At 37.5% G+C, this 14,833-nt stretch overlaps 1 protein-coding gene across 2 annotated transcripts in view; it reads left to right on the top strand.

The window, feature by feature from the left end:
* Positions 1–14,102, top strand: part of ITGA2 (integrin subunit alpha 2) — a 117,758-nt gene extending 103,656 nt beyond the window's left edge. For both annotated transcript variants that reach the window (XM_037022016.2, XM_073236346.1), the window contains 3 exons: positions 1,151–1,240; positions 9,851–9,967; positions 10,429–14,102. In XM_037022016.2, the coding sequence (XP_036877911.2) occupies positions 1,151–1,240; positions 9,851–9,967; positions 10,429–10,509 (288 nt within the window). In that variant the 3' untranslated portion in view covers positions 10,510–14,102. The remainder of the gene's footprint in view (positions 1–1,150; positions 1,241–9,850; positions 9,968–10,428) is intronic.
* Positions 14,103–14,833: the final 731 nt, after the last annotated feature.

The raw sequence follows: 14,833 nt of genomic DNA, 5'->3' as shown, positions 1-14,833 counted from the left end.
CTCTTAACTGCTGCTCTTTTTGTTTTCAATGTAAACCATTATCAGTGCTCTTACCCTGTCCCCAAAAATATGTTTAAGAGACCAGTGATCAGACTTAACTTCTCATGCAGTCTTCCATCTTGAGAAAATTACAACTAATCAGAGACTGAGCCAGTGGAAAGGAAATAAACTGCTCATTTTTTGGATATGCATTCTCTTTCTGGTTCCCAGATATAGTTTAGCAGATTACCTCATAGAGTCTATTTAATCACGTGCCCCAGTAACAAGAAAAACTAAGTACTAGTAGTCAGGGCATGTGAAGGCAGTTCTCAAATCTGGGCATTGTAATTCAACTTCAAAGGAAGCATTAGTCCCAGTGTTTTCATTATATAGAAAACAATATATACATCAGTAATGTATCCTTTGAAAAATGAGCTGTTTTCCTGTAACTAGATCCAGGAATGCATGTAAAGTATTTTCATGTTAGGCTGATACTAGTAACATCAGCATAAAATATATGTCCTTCTATATGCCTGACCCAAATCCGGTACTTTTTCTAGAAATGCTTAGATTAGAAAACCTGAAATTAATAGTTATAAGGCATGAGAAAAGGTTCAGTGTGTCTGCTGCTAACATGCATGATTAAGTTCAAGTATACTTTTAAACAGTATTATTTTACACATATGCTCCTAGAAGAAAACATCTCTTCCTTTTTTAATCTGAAGTTCCATTCCATTATATAACTTATTTAGGTGAGCATATAAAAAATAACAAGTTTGTAATTTTCCCTCCTGTCACAAACTTCATTAAGTTTTTAAAAAATTAGAACTGTGATCTTTCCCAATTAAAAACTTCATTTCTAAATGCTTGTTTTTCAACTCTGTTTTCAAGGTAGAATCCCCTAGAGAGATGTTCTACCCTGCTGACGTCTGGGGTCCGTCCCCGAGATCCAGTTCAGTGTGGATGGCCAGGCTCAGCCATCCGCAGGTGTTTAGTCCCCCACGTACTTCTCGTGTGTGGGCCTGTCACACGTGGCTGGGTTAAGCACACAGTGATTCTGGAGTCTTCAGAGTTTGGCATTTACTTTTGTCACTTTTCACAATGAAATAAATAAAGTTTTATGCTATACCTTCTTCTAGGGTAAAATATATTCTTTATTCTTATGTTACAGTCGACTTTTCAGACAGTACAACTGACAGCATCTGCAGAAATTGACACCTATAATCCCCAGATATATGTGATCGAAGAAAACACAGTCACGGTGAGCGCATCTCGATCCCTTTCCGAGGGCCGTGGAGTCTGTGATAGTCATTCTATTTCTGAACACTTGGAAGAGGGGTTCTTCTCACCTGCATGTATGTAGGAGGATCTCACTGAAACTAAAGGTCTGATGCTTCTTATCTGATGTTGAGCCTTTGGCAACGGTGTTTGCCGCTCAGGAAAGCTCTGTGATCACTTACTTGCCTTCCTCTGCACCCCTCCCACCAAAGCTGGATCAGAAATGGTGATCCCATAAAAGGCGCAGCAAGGGGACCCCATCGTGCTCAGGGAGCCCCTCTCCATGCCTAAACCAGCTCTTCCAGTTCTTCCTCCTCCTCATGCTTATACAAAACAGTCTAGATCTTATGCCATAAAGTTCAAGTCATGTTTTTTAGAATCATATTATAGAGTATTAAGGGAATGCTGAAATATGCTTAATAAATAAGGCATTTATTAGTGGGCTTCTTTCTTTTTTTCTAGTAGTACTCCCTACAGCTAGACACTGACATTGTGAAATGTCCATTCATTAGGTCTCAGTCTAGAAAACTATAAATGGTCCTCTTGATTTAGGGAAAAAAAGTTTTGCAAAGAAATATACTTTCAGAGAAAACAAAGGCTTACTATTCTAAGAGCTAGCATGGGACAACTCTTCCTTTTGCACTGAAAGTCTGCTTAGAATACGCCACATGTTAGATATAGCTGGATTTCCACATTCAGCTAATCTGGCAGAGCTCTGAGCATTTTCTTCCCAATGCTATTGTTAAAAATTGGAAGCCAGTTCATGACTGCCCCCAAGGCCAATTTGGTAGCTGGCTTCCGTCCACTGCTGTAGCCTACAGACTTGGTTAAAAAGCCAGTGCCCCTGTGAACTTTGGGCCTCTTTCAATGCTTGAGAGCAGAGCTCACAACACTGCTGCCGCACTCTTGTCCCAGGGAAAATGATTTCACACAACAGAAGATGCTTTTCTGCCTCTGGCTGAAGACTCTCAGCAAAGGCCCACACCCATTAAATCAGAGGCTGGGCATGGAAAATCAGAAATGGAGCCAATGGAAATGTGGGCTTCAAATTCAAGTATTATGAACTTAGCCTAAGGGGAAAAGTATTGCAGACATTTTAAAAGTTCATTTTTAAAATGTAGTATTCAGATAATACCTGAAACTTGATGAAGTCTTTTTATAAAGCAGTACTAAACAAATATATTAACTGAAAATTCAACTTAACAATTTTAATGAACCATTTAGGATATTTCTTTTCTCTGAGCAATATAATAACTAACAGGCTAACTATTACTTAATTGTATCTGTGAAAATATTTTTTGAATCCAAATAATAACTTGTATAATTTTTGAGTATTTGTAATACAAATAGTAAACTGATATACCCCTATAGATAAGTGATTCTTACATTTATTGAATTCCAGCTCATTTAAAATTCTGACATGAAAGTTTTAATATTGAGGTACATACAAAAAAATGTACATTCTTAGTGAACAACTTGATGAATTTTGACATATGTATATACTCCTGTAACCACCACCCAGATCAAGAAGATATCAAATATTCTCCCTGATTTTCGCCCCTTCAACCTATTTCACCCATACCCTGGCCCCTCTCCCCTATGGCCACCGCCAGTCTGTTCTCGGTTAGTCTATTTGTTTTGTTCATTTGTTGTTTCTCAGGTTCTACATATAAGCGAAATCATATGGCATTTGTCTTTGTTTCACTTAATATACTCTAGGTCCATACATATTGTCACAAATGGTAAGATTTCATTCTTTTTTGGTTGAGGAGTGTTTCACAGATATATGTGTACCTCACCTTTTTTATGGACATTTAGGTTGCTTCCATTTTTTGGTTATTGTAAATAATGAAGCAGTAGACATAGGAGTGCATATCTTTTGGGATTAGTGATTTTGTTTTCTTTGGGAAAATCCCTGCAAGTGGAATTGCTAGGTCATAGGGTATCTCTATTTTTAGTTTTTTTTTTTGAGAAACCCCCATACTGCCTTCCATAGTGGCTGTGCCAATTTGCAGTCCCATCAGCAGTGTATGAGGGTTTCCTTTTTTCCACATTCTCATCAACCTAACATCACGTCTAACATCAACAATGGTTGATATTAGCCATTCTGACTAGTGTGAGATAACATCTCATTGTGGTTTTGATTTCTACTTCCCTGATGATTAGTGATATTGAGCATCTTTTTATGTAGCTGTTGGTCGTCTGTGTATCTTCTTTGGAAAAATGTCTCTGCAGGTCATTTGCACATTTTTTAATCAATATTTGATTTTTGATGTTGAGTTGTATGAATTCTTTATATATTTTGGACATTATCCCATTATTAGATATATCATTTGAAAATATGTCCTCCCATTCAATAGACTGCCTTTTCATTTTGTTGATGGTTTCCTTTGCTGTGCAAAAGCTTTTTAGTTTGATGTAGTACCATATTTTTGCTTTTGTTTCTTTTGCCTGAGGGATGTATCCAGAAAACATTTATTAATGCCAGTGTTTAAGAGTGTACTGCCTATACCTTCTTCTATGAGTTTTATGATTTCAGGTCTTATATTTAGGTCTTCAATCACTTCAAATTTACTTTTGTGTATGGTATGCAACAGTGATCCAATTTCATTCTTTGTCATGTAGCTATCCAGTTTTCCCAATTTAACTTATCAACAAAATTGTCTTTTCTCCATTGTATATTCTTGCCTTTGTCATATACTAATTGACCATATAGGTGTGTGTTTGCTTCTGGTCTCTGTATTCTTTTCCATTGATCTGTGTATCTGTTCTTGTGCCAGTGCTATGCTGTTTGATTACTATAGCTTTGTAGTATAGTTTGCAATCAGGAAGCATAGTACCCCTGCTTTGTTCTTTCTCAAGATTGCTTTAGCTATTTGGGGCCTTTTGTGGTACCATACAAATTGTAGGATTATTTTTTCCAGGTCTGTCAAAAAATTCTGATAGGTATTGCATTCAATCTGTGTATTGCTTTGGGGAGTATGGCCATTTTAACAATATATTTACTATACATACCATGGAATATCTTTCCATTTATTTGTGTTGTCTTCAGTTTTGTTCATCAGTGTCTTACAGTTTTCAGAGTACAGGTCTTTTACCCTCTTCATTAGATTGATTTTTTTTGATGCAGCTGTAAATAGCAACATTTCTGCACATTAATTTTATATCCTGAGCCTTTACTAAATTGATTTATTCTAATAGTTTTTCTTAGGGTTTTCCTTACCTAGTATATCATGGAATCTGCAAATAATGACAGTATTAATTATTCCTTCCAGTTTAGATGCCTTTTATTTCTTGTCTGTTCATTTGTTGTTTCTCAGGTTCTACATATAAAGTCCTATGGCTAGGACTTCCAGTACTATGTTGAATAGAAGTGGTGAGAGTGGATATCTTTGTCTCATTTCTGATCTTAGAGGAAAACTGTTTAGCTTTTCACCACTGAGTATGATATGAGCTATAAGTTTGTTGTATATGGCCTTTATTATGTTGATATATGTGCTTTCTATACCCACTTTGTTGATTTTTTTATAATGTTTTGTCAAGTGCTTTTTTAGTGTCTTATTGAGATGACCATAGGGTTATCCTTCCTTCGTTAATGTGGTGTATCATAGTGATTGATGTGCAGATATTGAACCATCCTTACATAGGGATGGAGTCCCACTTGGTCATGGTGAATTATCCTGCTGATGTATTTTTGAATTTTGTTTGCTGGTATTTTGAGGATTTTTGCATCTGTGTTCATCAGAAATGTTGGTCTGTAATTTTCTTTTTTTTGTAGTGCTTGTCTGATTTTGGTATCAAGGTGATGCTAGCCTTGTAGAATGAGTTGGAAGCTTTCCTCCTCTTCAATTTTTTCTTTCTTTTTTTGAATAGTTTGAGTAGAAGAGGTATCAACTCTTCTTTAAATGTTCGATAGAATTCTCCTGTGAAGCCATCTGGTTATTTTGTTATTTGGGAGTTTTTGATCACCACTTCAATTTCTTTACTGGTAATTGGGCTATTCAGATTTTCTATTTTTTCCTGGTTCAGTCTTGGGAGATGGCATGTTTCTAGGAATTTATCCACTTTTTTAGGTTGTCCAATTTGTGGACATTTAATTTTTCATATAATCTCATATTTGTTTTTATTTCTGTGGTGTCATTTGTAACTTCTTTTTTGTTTCTAATTTTGAGTCCCTTTTTCTTGATGAAAGGTTCACTAACTTTGTTTCTGTTCAAAGAACCAGCTTAGTTTCAGCTTTTGTATTTTTTTTTTTGTCTCTATTTCTGCTGTAATCTGTTGACTCCTTCCTTCTACTAACTTTGAGCCAGGTTTATTCTTGTTTTTCTAGTTACTTTAGGTATAGGGTTAGATTGATTGAGTTTGTTCTTGTTTCTTGAGGTAGGCCTGTACGGCTAAAAACTTTTCTCCTAGAGCTGCTTTTGCTGCATCCCAAAGGTTTTGAATGATTGTTCCTATTTTCATTATTTCCCAAGTAGTTTTTATTTACTCCTTGATTTCTTCATTGACTCATTGTTGGTTTAGTAGCATGCTGTTTAGCTTCCCTGTGTTTTTGTTTTTTCCATTCTTTTTTCTTGTAACTGATTTTTCATACTGCTTTGGTTAATAAAGATGCTTGGAATGATTTCAGTCTTCTTAAATTAATATTAAGGCTTGTTTTATGGCCTACCATGTGATCTATCCTGGAAAATGTATCATGTGCACTTGAAAAAAATGAGTATTCTGTTTTGGGATGTAATGTTCTGTATTTATTAAGTCCATTGGTCTAACATGTTGTTCAAGCCATTGTTTCCTTAATGATTTTTCTGTCGGTATGATTGATCCATTAAATTAAGTAGGGTGTTTAAAGTCTCCTATTATTAGAGTATCACTGTCAGTTCCTCCCTTTATGACTGTTAATATCTGCTATGTATTTAGATGCTGCTCTATTGACTGGATATTTATATTTATATCATCTTGTTGAAATCAGCCCTTAATCATAACAGTGTCCTTCTTTGTCTCTTAGTCTTTGTTTTAAGGTTGAAGTATTGCCACTCCAGTTTTTTTGTTCTTGTTTCTATTTGCATGGAATCTTTTTCTATTACTTAAGTTTCAGTCTGTATGTGTATTTAGGTCTGAAGGGGGTGTCTTGTAGGCAGCATATAAATGGGTATTGTTTTTATTATCCATTCAGTCAGCCTTGGTCTTTTGATGAGTCTATTTACATTTGAAGGGATTATTGATAGGTATGCACTTACTACCATTTTGGTAAATGTTTTCTGGTTATTTTTGTCCTTCCTCTCTGATCTTTTCTTCTCCTCTTGCTCTCTTCCCTTTGATTTGATAACTTTGGTGTTATGGTTGGATTCCTTTCTCTTTATTTTTTGTGTGTATCTGTTATAGACTTTGTGGTCACCATGTGGTTTATCTATGACATCTTACATGTATCAACTTAATATACAGATAGTTAAGTTGATAGCCATTCTTAAGTTTACACATATTCTAACAGTACATTTTTTATTCCCCCCTTCATGTCATATGTATATGACGGTTCCTTTTACACCTTTTTATTTAGTGATTCCCTTGACTAATTTTTAGTAGTTTATTTAACTACTTTTGTCTTTTAGCTTCAATACTAGCTTTTAAGTGATTGACCTATTTTTTTTTTTGTTTGCTTTCTCATCATTTTCTTCTAGTTATGGCCTTTCCTTTTCTCTTAAAGAAGCCCCTTTAACATTTCTTGTAAGGCTGGCTAGGTGGTGCACTCCTGTAGCCTGTATTTAATCTGAGAAGCTGTTTCTCTCTCCAACTATGAATGATTAACTTGCTGGGTAGAGTATCCTTGGTTATAGGTTTTTCCCTTTCAGCACTTTGAATATATCATGCCAATCACTTCTAGTCTTTAGTTTCTGCTGAAAAATCAGTTGATAGCCTATGGGGTTTCCCATAACTCACTGTTTTTCTCTTGCACATGTGAGCCCAGGCACTGCTTTTAACATTCTCTTTGTCTTTGACCTTTAACTTTTTAATTATGTGTCTCCATGTGGACCTCCTTGGGTTCATTTTGTTTCGGGCCATAGGCTTCCTAAACCTGGGTATCTGTTTCCTTCCCAAGGTTAGGGAAGCTTTCAGCTATTTCTTCAAAAACTTTTCCACTTTCTTCCTTCTTCTGGGACTCTTATAATGTGAGTATTAAGATGTTTGATGTTATACCAGAGTACTCTTAACCTATCCTCATTTCATTTTTCTTTTTGCTGTTCAGCTTGAGTGTTTTCTATTATTTTGTCTTCCATATCACTGTTCTTCTGCATTGTCTAATCTGCTAGTGACTCCCTGTAGTACGTTTTTCATTTTATTCATTGTATTTTTATTTCTGACTGATATTTTTATATTTTTCCATCTCTGTTGAAATCCTGAGTTCATCTACTCTTTTCTCAAGTCCAGTGGGTATCTTTATAACCATTAATTTAGACTCTTCATCAGATTGCTTAGCTCTGTTTCCTTTAGTTCTTTCTCTGAAATTTTGTCATGTTTGTTTCAAGTATATTCCTCTAATTATACTTGACTTTGTGTATTTATAGTTTAGGCTGAAGAGCTACTTCTCCCAGTCTTGAAGGCATGACCTTGTATAGGAATGTCCCCTGGGTAGACTGCATGTGCTTGATGGTTTTGGGTGGCTGGACTGGAGGCTGGGTGGGCACCAACTGGAGCTGCACCAGCTGATAGGGTGTCCAGTCTCGGGGGCTCCCAGGTGGGTGCTAGCCAGGGCTGCACTAATAGGGCAGCTGGTGGTGGAGGGTTGCAGTCCAGAGGTCTACCCTGGCTTGGTGCCAATTGGGGCAGCCACTGATGGAAGAGGTGCAGGTGGGATGAATCTGCATGAGCATCACACTAATGCTGCCTTGGTGGGACTTGTGGATCTCTGACAGGAGTATTTGGGTGTGAGCAGGGGCCGAGTGGCCCCCTCTATCACATCTGGAGCTGCTATAACCCTTTTCCTGCCTCCACTGCACTGTCAGTGTGTGTGGGGAACACTGATGTTTTAGGGAGCAATGGCATTCACCCTGATTCTGTTGTACTGGCAACATGCAGGAGTGTAAATGACATTGCTCACCCTGCTCCCATCCACACTAGAAAAGTGTGTGGGGTGGGGTGGGGGGAGTGTGAAGTGCTAGGGGGGAGCATAAACAGTGTCACTCACCAGCCCCTACAGTCTCAGTGCTAGCTGTTCCCCCATGTTTAGTTGATGCTTTTGTTCTAAAATTGTTTTCCTTCACAAATAGTGTGGCTCTCCCTTAAACAGCAGCCTTTTTTCTATGCCCCAGAACAAGCAGGCAGATCTGTGCTCAGGTCCCTCTGTGATATCCTTCCCTACTGCAGGGCCATGCTGGAAGTGGGGCTCCCACTGCTTCTTCTGTTTCCATCTCTCCTGCCATTTTTTTTATGTGGTCTTTTTATCTCTCATGGTGCAGGTGTTCGCTCAGGTTCAGCTCGTCCTCAGGATGAACTGCTCTCTGTGTTAAGTTTAGATTCAGTGTGTATGGGGAGGAGATGGGTTCAGGCTCTTTCTGCTCTGGCACGTTCTCCCCCAGGCCCTATAAAAAAATTTTGTACCCCATGAATCTATGGCCCAGATAGGAAGTTCTGGAACAGAATCAGGGATGCAGGGATATGTCTGACATAAGCAGTGAACTACATGCATTTATAGTTATTTTATTCCTAAATTTATGAAGCCTTTAGCTCTTGAAGATACACATGAGACAAAAGTCACTGAAGGCCAGACTCAGGTTTAGCCCATTCATAAATTCTGTAATGAAAAGCAGCTCATCTGCCATTGTAATACAGTGTTAAATCAAGTAAACACATTTCCCCCTATGTTTCGGCCCCAAATGTAGTCCTTTAAGAATATACTCTTTGGAGGAAATGGTTCCAATTCTTGCTGCAATTAAGTAAGAACATACATACTATATACAACACACACAGTTTACTGTTAGAACTCTTAGGGCAGCCATACTATTACAGAGTCACAAAGATATCTAGGAAATAGACATAAAAAATCATATGTAACCTCAAGGACAATTTATCACCGAAAAGGTCAACTTCAGCCTTGGATGTTCTACTTTTAACAATCCCTCTCAAATAATCCTGAGTGAGAGTTAAATGTAATTGATGTTTTAGGGAGCAAATGCAAGGTTGTTGTTATTGTTTGTTGTGTAATTACAAGAGATTTGGGTTGTTTTGTTTGGTCTAACTCCCGTCCCCAAGACCACGTTCCAGATGCTTTCACTTGACAATGAGACTGTCTTCCATTAATTTAAGATCCTATTTCACAAGTAATTAAGACATGTGAAGTTTTCACAGATGACATATCTGCTAAGTACTGATGTAATTAAAGGGAGGAAACTAGAAAACTTGTATTCCTTGCCTGTACTTTGCAGGAGCATTTCCTCTAGAAACTGCAGTGTACAATGTTTAATTGAGGAACATGATCATGAGCAAATCATATCACCTTTCTAGACCATCATTTGTAAAATTAAAGAATTTGACTAAACCATCCCACTTTTATCAGTGCTGACATTAGTTAACTCAATTTACTGTGTATATACATTGACAGATTCCTATTACGATAATGAAACCCCATGAGAAAGCTGAAGTACCAACTGGAGTTATAGTCGGAAGTGTAATTGCTGGAATCCTTTTGCTATTAGCTCTAGTGGCGATTTTATGGAAGGTAAGAAAAATTTCATATTTAAAAATACAGGGCTGCTAAAGACCTATGTCTTGAATTTCCTTATTAAACAGCAACCTTAAGTTTTATATGGTACCTCGCCAGTGTAAGACAAAAGGAAATGCAATTTATTTGCAAATTTTCATTCATGTCCTTAAAAACAACCAGTTAAGGATCTTTCCTCCATGATCTTGGCCCCTATCCCTTCCCCACCACCCTCTTCTTTTAATCAAGACCTCTGAATGTTTTGTTGGGCTGCAAATAAGTAGACTCTGAAGATTTTAACTTTAGTTCAACTCTCTGGACATGAATTTCCTCACTGGAGGGCTGATGCCAGATCAGCAGTCTGCACTCTAGCCTCTCTAGAGCATCAGCAATGCTCAGAGAAAGTGGGCACCCAAAGGGGACCCAAGACTCCATACAAAATAAACCATGGGTGGTAACGTTTTTACATCATCTTACAGCTCGGCTTCTTCAAAAGAAAATATAAAAAAATGACCAAAAATCCAGATGAGATTGATGAGACCACAGAACTCAACAGCTAAAGCACCACAGTCAGTCACTGGAGTGGGAACCAGAAGCACCACAGCCCAGGTCTGCTACCTGCATGAGTGGAGTTTTTTAAATCCCTGTGTTTTATAATGTATTAGGGTACAACTAGCCTGATATTTCAAGAAAACTGCAGGTCAGTTTAGAAATAAGAAATTGGGGGGCAGAGAGGGTAGGAGTTAATGGGGAAAAGACTTATTTTAATTGGGGAAATAAGTGATCTTTACACTGGCTGGTCCAGAGTTTATGTTATCATGTGCATTGTGTCAGAAACATGAAATGCTTCCAAACATGAGAAGTCTTAAAAATATAACCTTTGTTAGATTTTTTGGGGGTAAAAAAAACCAATCATTTAAAATGTTTGTTTTTTAAACAGCAACAACGAAAGTGGAAATGCTGGTTATTTATAAGTAGCTTGGATGTCGATGTTGATGAGGGAAAAAGAAACAGGTCTTTCTGCTCATCCAAAGTTGCCACAAAGGATATTTTAAGTGATAATTTTGTTTATAAACTAAGTAAAATTTGCTGTTGTCAGCCCACAGCTGCCTCCTCAGTCCTTTTTTAGCTACGAGGTACTTAACAAAACATGCTTGCATAAGGCAGGAGTCTAGAGTATGCTTCCTGCAGAGGAAATCTCCCTTCAAGAAGAGGTGGGTGGGAGGGTATTAGTTTAAAGGCCAAAGCACAAAATTTTGTTTAAAACCTGTAGTATAACATTTGTTTATATTAATAAATCCTGTCTGCTGGAGGCCCTCCCTGTGCCAGGGGACTAAGTAGGAAGTTTCCTTTCTCCTTCAGGATGCACAGCAGGCTGCCTTGACTGGCTGGCTGGCAAAGAACTAGTACATTTTTTAAAGACAATTTCTTTGGCCTTCTTCCTCCTTCCGGACTAAGCCACTCTCCCACCTCCTGGTGCCCCAATCTTCTAGAAGCCCACCTTCCTTTATCCCTTATCCAGTCTCCTGTTCATCAGAGCACCTGCTTTCTACCAAGTGTGAGGATGAAAACTCCTGTTTAACTTGTCAGAATTACTGTCCTATCATCTCAACTTCGGGGAGCAGTTCTCATTTATTGCTAAACAAGTGAGAAAAATAAGCCTGAGTAAATTTCTAATTGTTGGAATTTCAAGCAGTGTAAACAAGGTAAAAGAAAACAAAGTCTTAGGAATTTGCCAGGAACCACAAAGGGATGGATATTGGAGACCACCAGGCCACCCTCTGTGCTTTTCTTTCTAGAGGATTTAAACTTGCAGAATGACTTTCACCAGGCAAATTTGCTCACGAGGTAAATTCTCAGGCCCCAACTCCCGTGAGCCTTATTTGGTCAGACTAGGATGACGCCCAGTAATTCACATTTTCACAAGCATCCTGGTCGTTATGGTGTAAACAGACCACCTTGAGGAATACAACCCATTTCTCCTTTTGCATCTTTTCTCTATTTCTGAGATCACACATTCTCTAGGACAGAGTGGGGAGTAAAGGGCGCAGGCCAAGGCAGTGGAGACTATTTTATGTCAGGAATTGCAAAACAAAGCTTTGGACAAGTCACTGTGCTTCCATAAATTCCAGCATCCTCATTATAAAATGGGAAGACTGGGTGAGAGCTCAGCAGCGACACTTTTAGCTTTAGAAGTCTATGATCAGGATTTCTTGTAATACAAGTAGACAATCCTCCAAGAATTTGACAGGAAGTCAAAGAAAAACAGGTATTTCTTTGTGTGTGCCTGCGTAGCCTCTCTGCTGGCAGTCCAGAGCTATCTGCACTGTTTAATGATTTACTTTGTGCTTGATAAAACACAATTATAAGATAGAGGAATAAAACCAGCCGTAAAATGTCTGGGGTTTATAGGAAAAAACCATATAGTATTCTATGTGCTGGAAGCCAATTCTTACAACAGCTGTGTGGATTCACTTTCATTCTAATAAAAATTTTATTTAAAAAAAATGGAGGAGAAACTGGTCATGAACTTGATAAACATTTATAAGCTATGTAACTGCTGAGTGTATATAGAGAGATAGTAGCTCTTCAGTGTGCTATGTACAAAAAAGTTATAGCATGTCTTTACTTCTACTGTACTTTGCCTCACCTTCCTTAGATAAGCACTAAACTGAGGTCAGGACCCAGCAAGCTCAAGAGCCTTGGCAAGCCTTGGGCTTAGGACTCTGCCCTGAGGACACTGTTTCCATGAAGAAGTTGGATTACTACAAACTAAAACATTAGCCACTTGTTCTGCACCACTTACTGCATGAGGGCAGGGTTTCTCACTACTGACATTTGGGGCCAGGTAATTCTTTGCTGTGGGGTGGACCTGTGCATTGTCCAATGTTAGCAGCATCCCTGGCCTCTATCTACCGGATGCCAGAGGCCCCCTCTGCCCCGTCTCTAGGTGTGTATTATGTCTCCTGGAAGGAAGCCCTGCGCTGTGAGTAAGGGCCCTAAACTTCTAACAGATTACAGGTTTGAGGGAGAGGCTCTAGTGAGGAATATGTCTCAAGCACCTTTATGCAAGGTATTTAAGAAAGAATTTTTTAAAACATTGTTTGAAAAAAAGGGATATATCCCTATTCAGCCATACTTTTAAAAGTAAGTAGAGTATGGAGCCTAAAAGATGCCATCCTAAAATTTCCATTTCATAAATAGTATATAGACAAGATCTACAGAAAGTGATAAAAACAGAGTTGCTTCATGCATGGCTGCCCCACAAGCCTTATAAAATAGTTTGTGAAGAAACTTGCACTGAGATTTGAAATTGTGCATGGTTCATTTTAGCAGCAAAATAACACCTAACTAGATAAAATTTTTCTAGCTGGCATTATTTTTATAAATAATAAAAGCTATCTATTAACTGTGAAAAGAACACTAAAACCAACTTATCATAAGTACACAAGTGATTATACTTTTTAAGTATAATTTTATAATGTATTTATTCTGATAAGCATTTATAACTTAATATATGAAAATCTCAAATTAAGTCATTAAACAGAAAGTGGGATTCATCAAATTGAGCTCCCTGGTCCATTTTTAACATTTCAATTTGCACAGAGAAAATAACTACATAAACTTTTTAGAACTATGCTCCTCGTGTACATTAACACATAACCATTTTAATATAAAAGACTAAACATCTAGAGGTAAGAGGTAAACATGGGGGTAAAGTTTGAAATAAAAATGTTAATGAAAAATATAGCCATTATGTAAATATAAAAAGATATTTTGGCAGATAAAGTCAAAATATAAATGTATATGTTGCACAACTATGTCAGAATTGTATATTTTTTAAAGAGAAATTGTCTTGGATATTTCCTTCCATGTAATGTATATATCTTTAAGATATAATAAGTATATTTGCTCTTTTGGTTAATTGATTCTTGCCTTTTTTCTCTCCACCAAAAATATAAAAATGTATGCATGCCTGTACATCAAGTTGCACAATTGATTTCTGAGAAAAATCAAGTTGAAATAGTAACATAAATTAGCTAGGACTTTTCTCATATTAAAGTATGAGAAACAAACAGAAAAGTATTTAATTGTAAACCATTCTTCTCATATCGAATTACTGAAGTATCATTAAAGTCATTTTGAAAGTCTATTTACTTTTGTCTTTAATTTTATGGCTTGTGTATTTCACTATATATCATGCACTCACTCTGCTTCAGAACACATTCAAGACTTAAGACAGGATGGATCTCATCTCTTACATTACTAAGTGACCACAGGAGGTTCTGTAGCAACCTTACACTGCCTTTGTCACTTAGGGACTAGGGGTAAAGCCTTGCTTCTCAAAATGTCCAAAGACAGGTAGCCTGTTTGAAAGGCAGATCTCGGATGCCACCCAGAACTGCTGAATTCAAAGGAAAGTTTAGCAAGAACCCCAAATGATTCACATTAAAGTAGGAAAACAATGTTGGCCAAAGTGGAGAGAAAAAAAATCCACTATGTAAAAGCAGAGTCATCTGCACAGTGTGGTTTTTTGGGTTTTTTAGTGGTAAGCAAGAGGGTTTAAATATTTCAAGGATTAAATATGCTGAAATGTATGTTGAAATGATAAGATACACACCAGGCTCCCAGAGTGCCCATCATTGTATAGATGGCACATTAATACAAAGGTTGGGTGGCCTGTGCTGCCATTTAAATCCACACACAAAAATTTCCCATTCCTGAGTCAGGTGGTCCTCTCTTATACCTTCCTCAATTCAGGCGAACCAAGTCATAAGGGCAGCTTACTGCAGACCACTGCCCGGAAGTGTGACTGGTACACATCATGCATTAAAATACAACTACGAAGAACAAGGTTATTAGTTTTTGTTTTGTCACTGAGTA

Source organism: Manis javanica, chromosome 1, assembly GCF_040802235.1.
Source record: "Manis javanica isolate MJ-LG chromosome 1, MJ_LKY, whole genome shotgun sequence".
In the NCBI taxonomy this organism is placed as follows: domain Eukaryota; kingdom Metazoa; phylum Chordata; class Mammalia; order Pholidota; family Manidae; genus Manis; species Manis javanica.
This window is presented reverse-complemented; position numbering and strand designations above follow the sequence as displayed.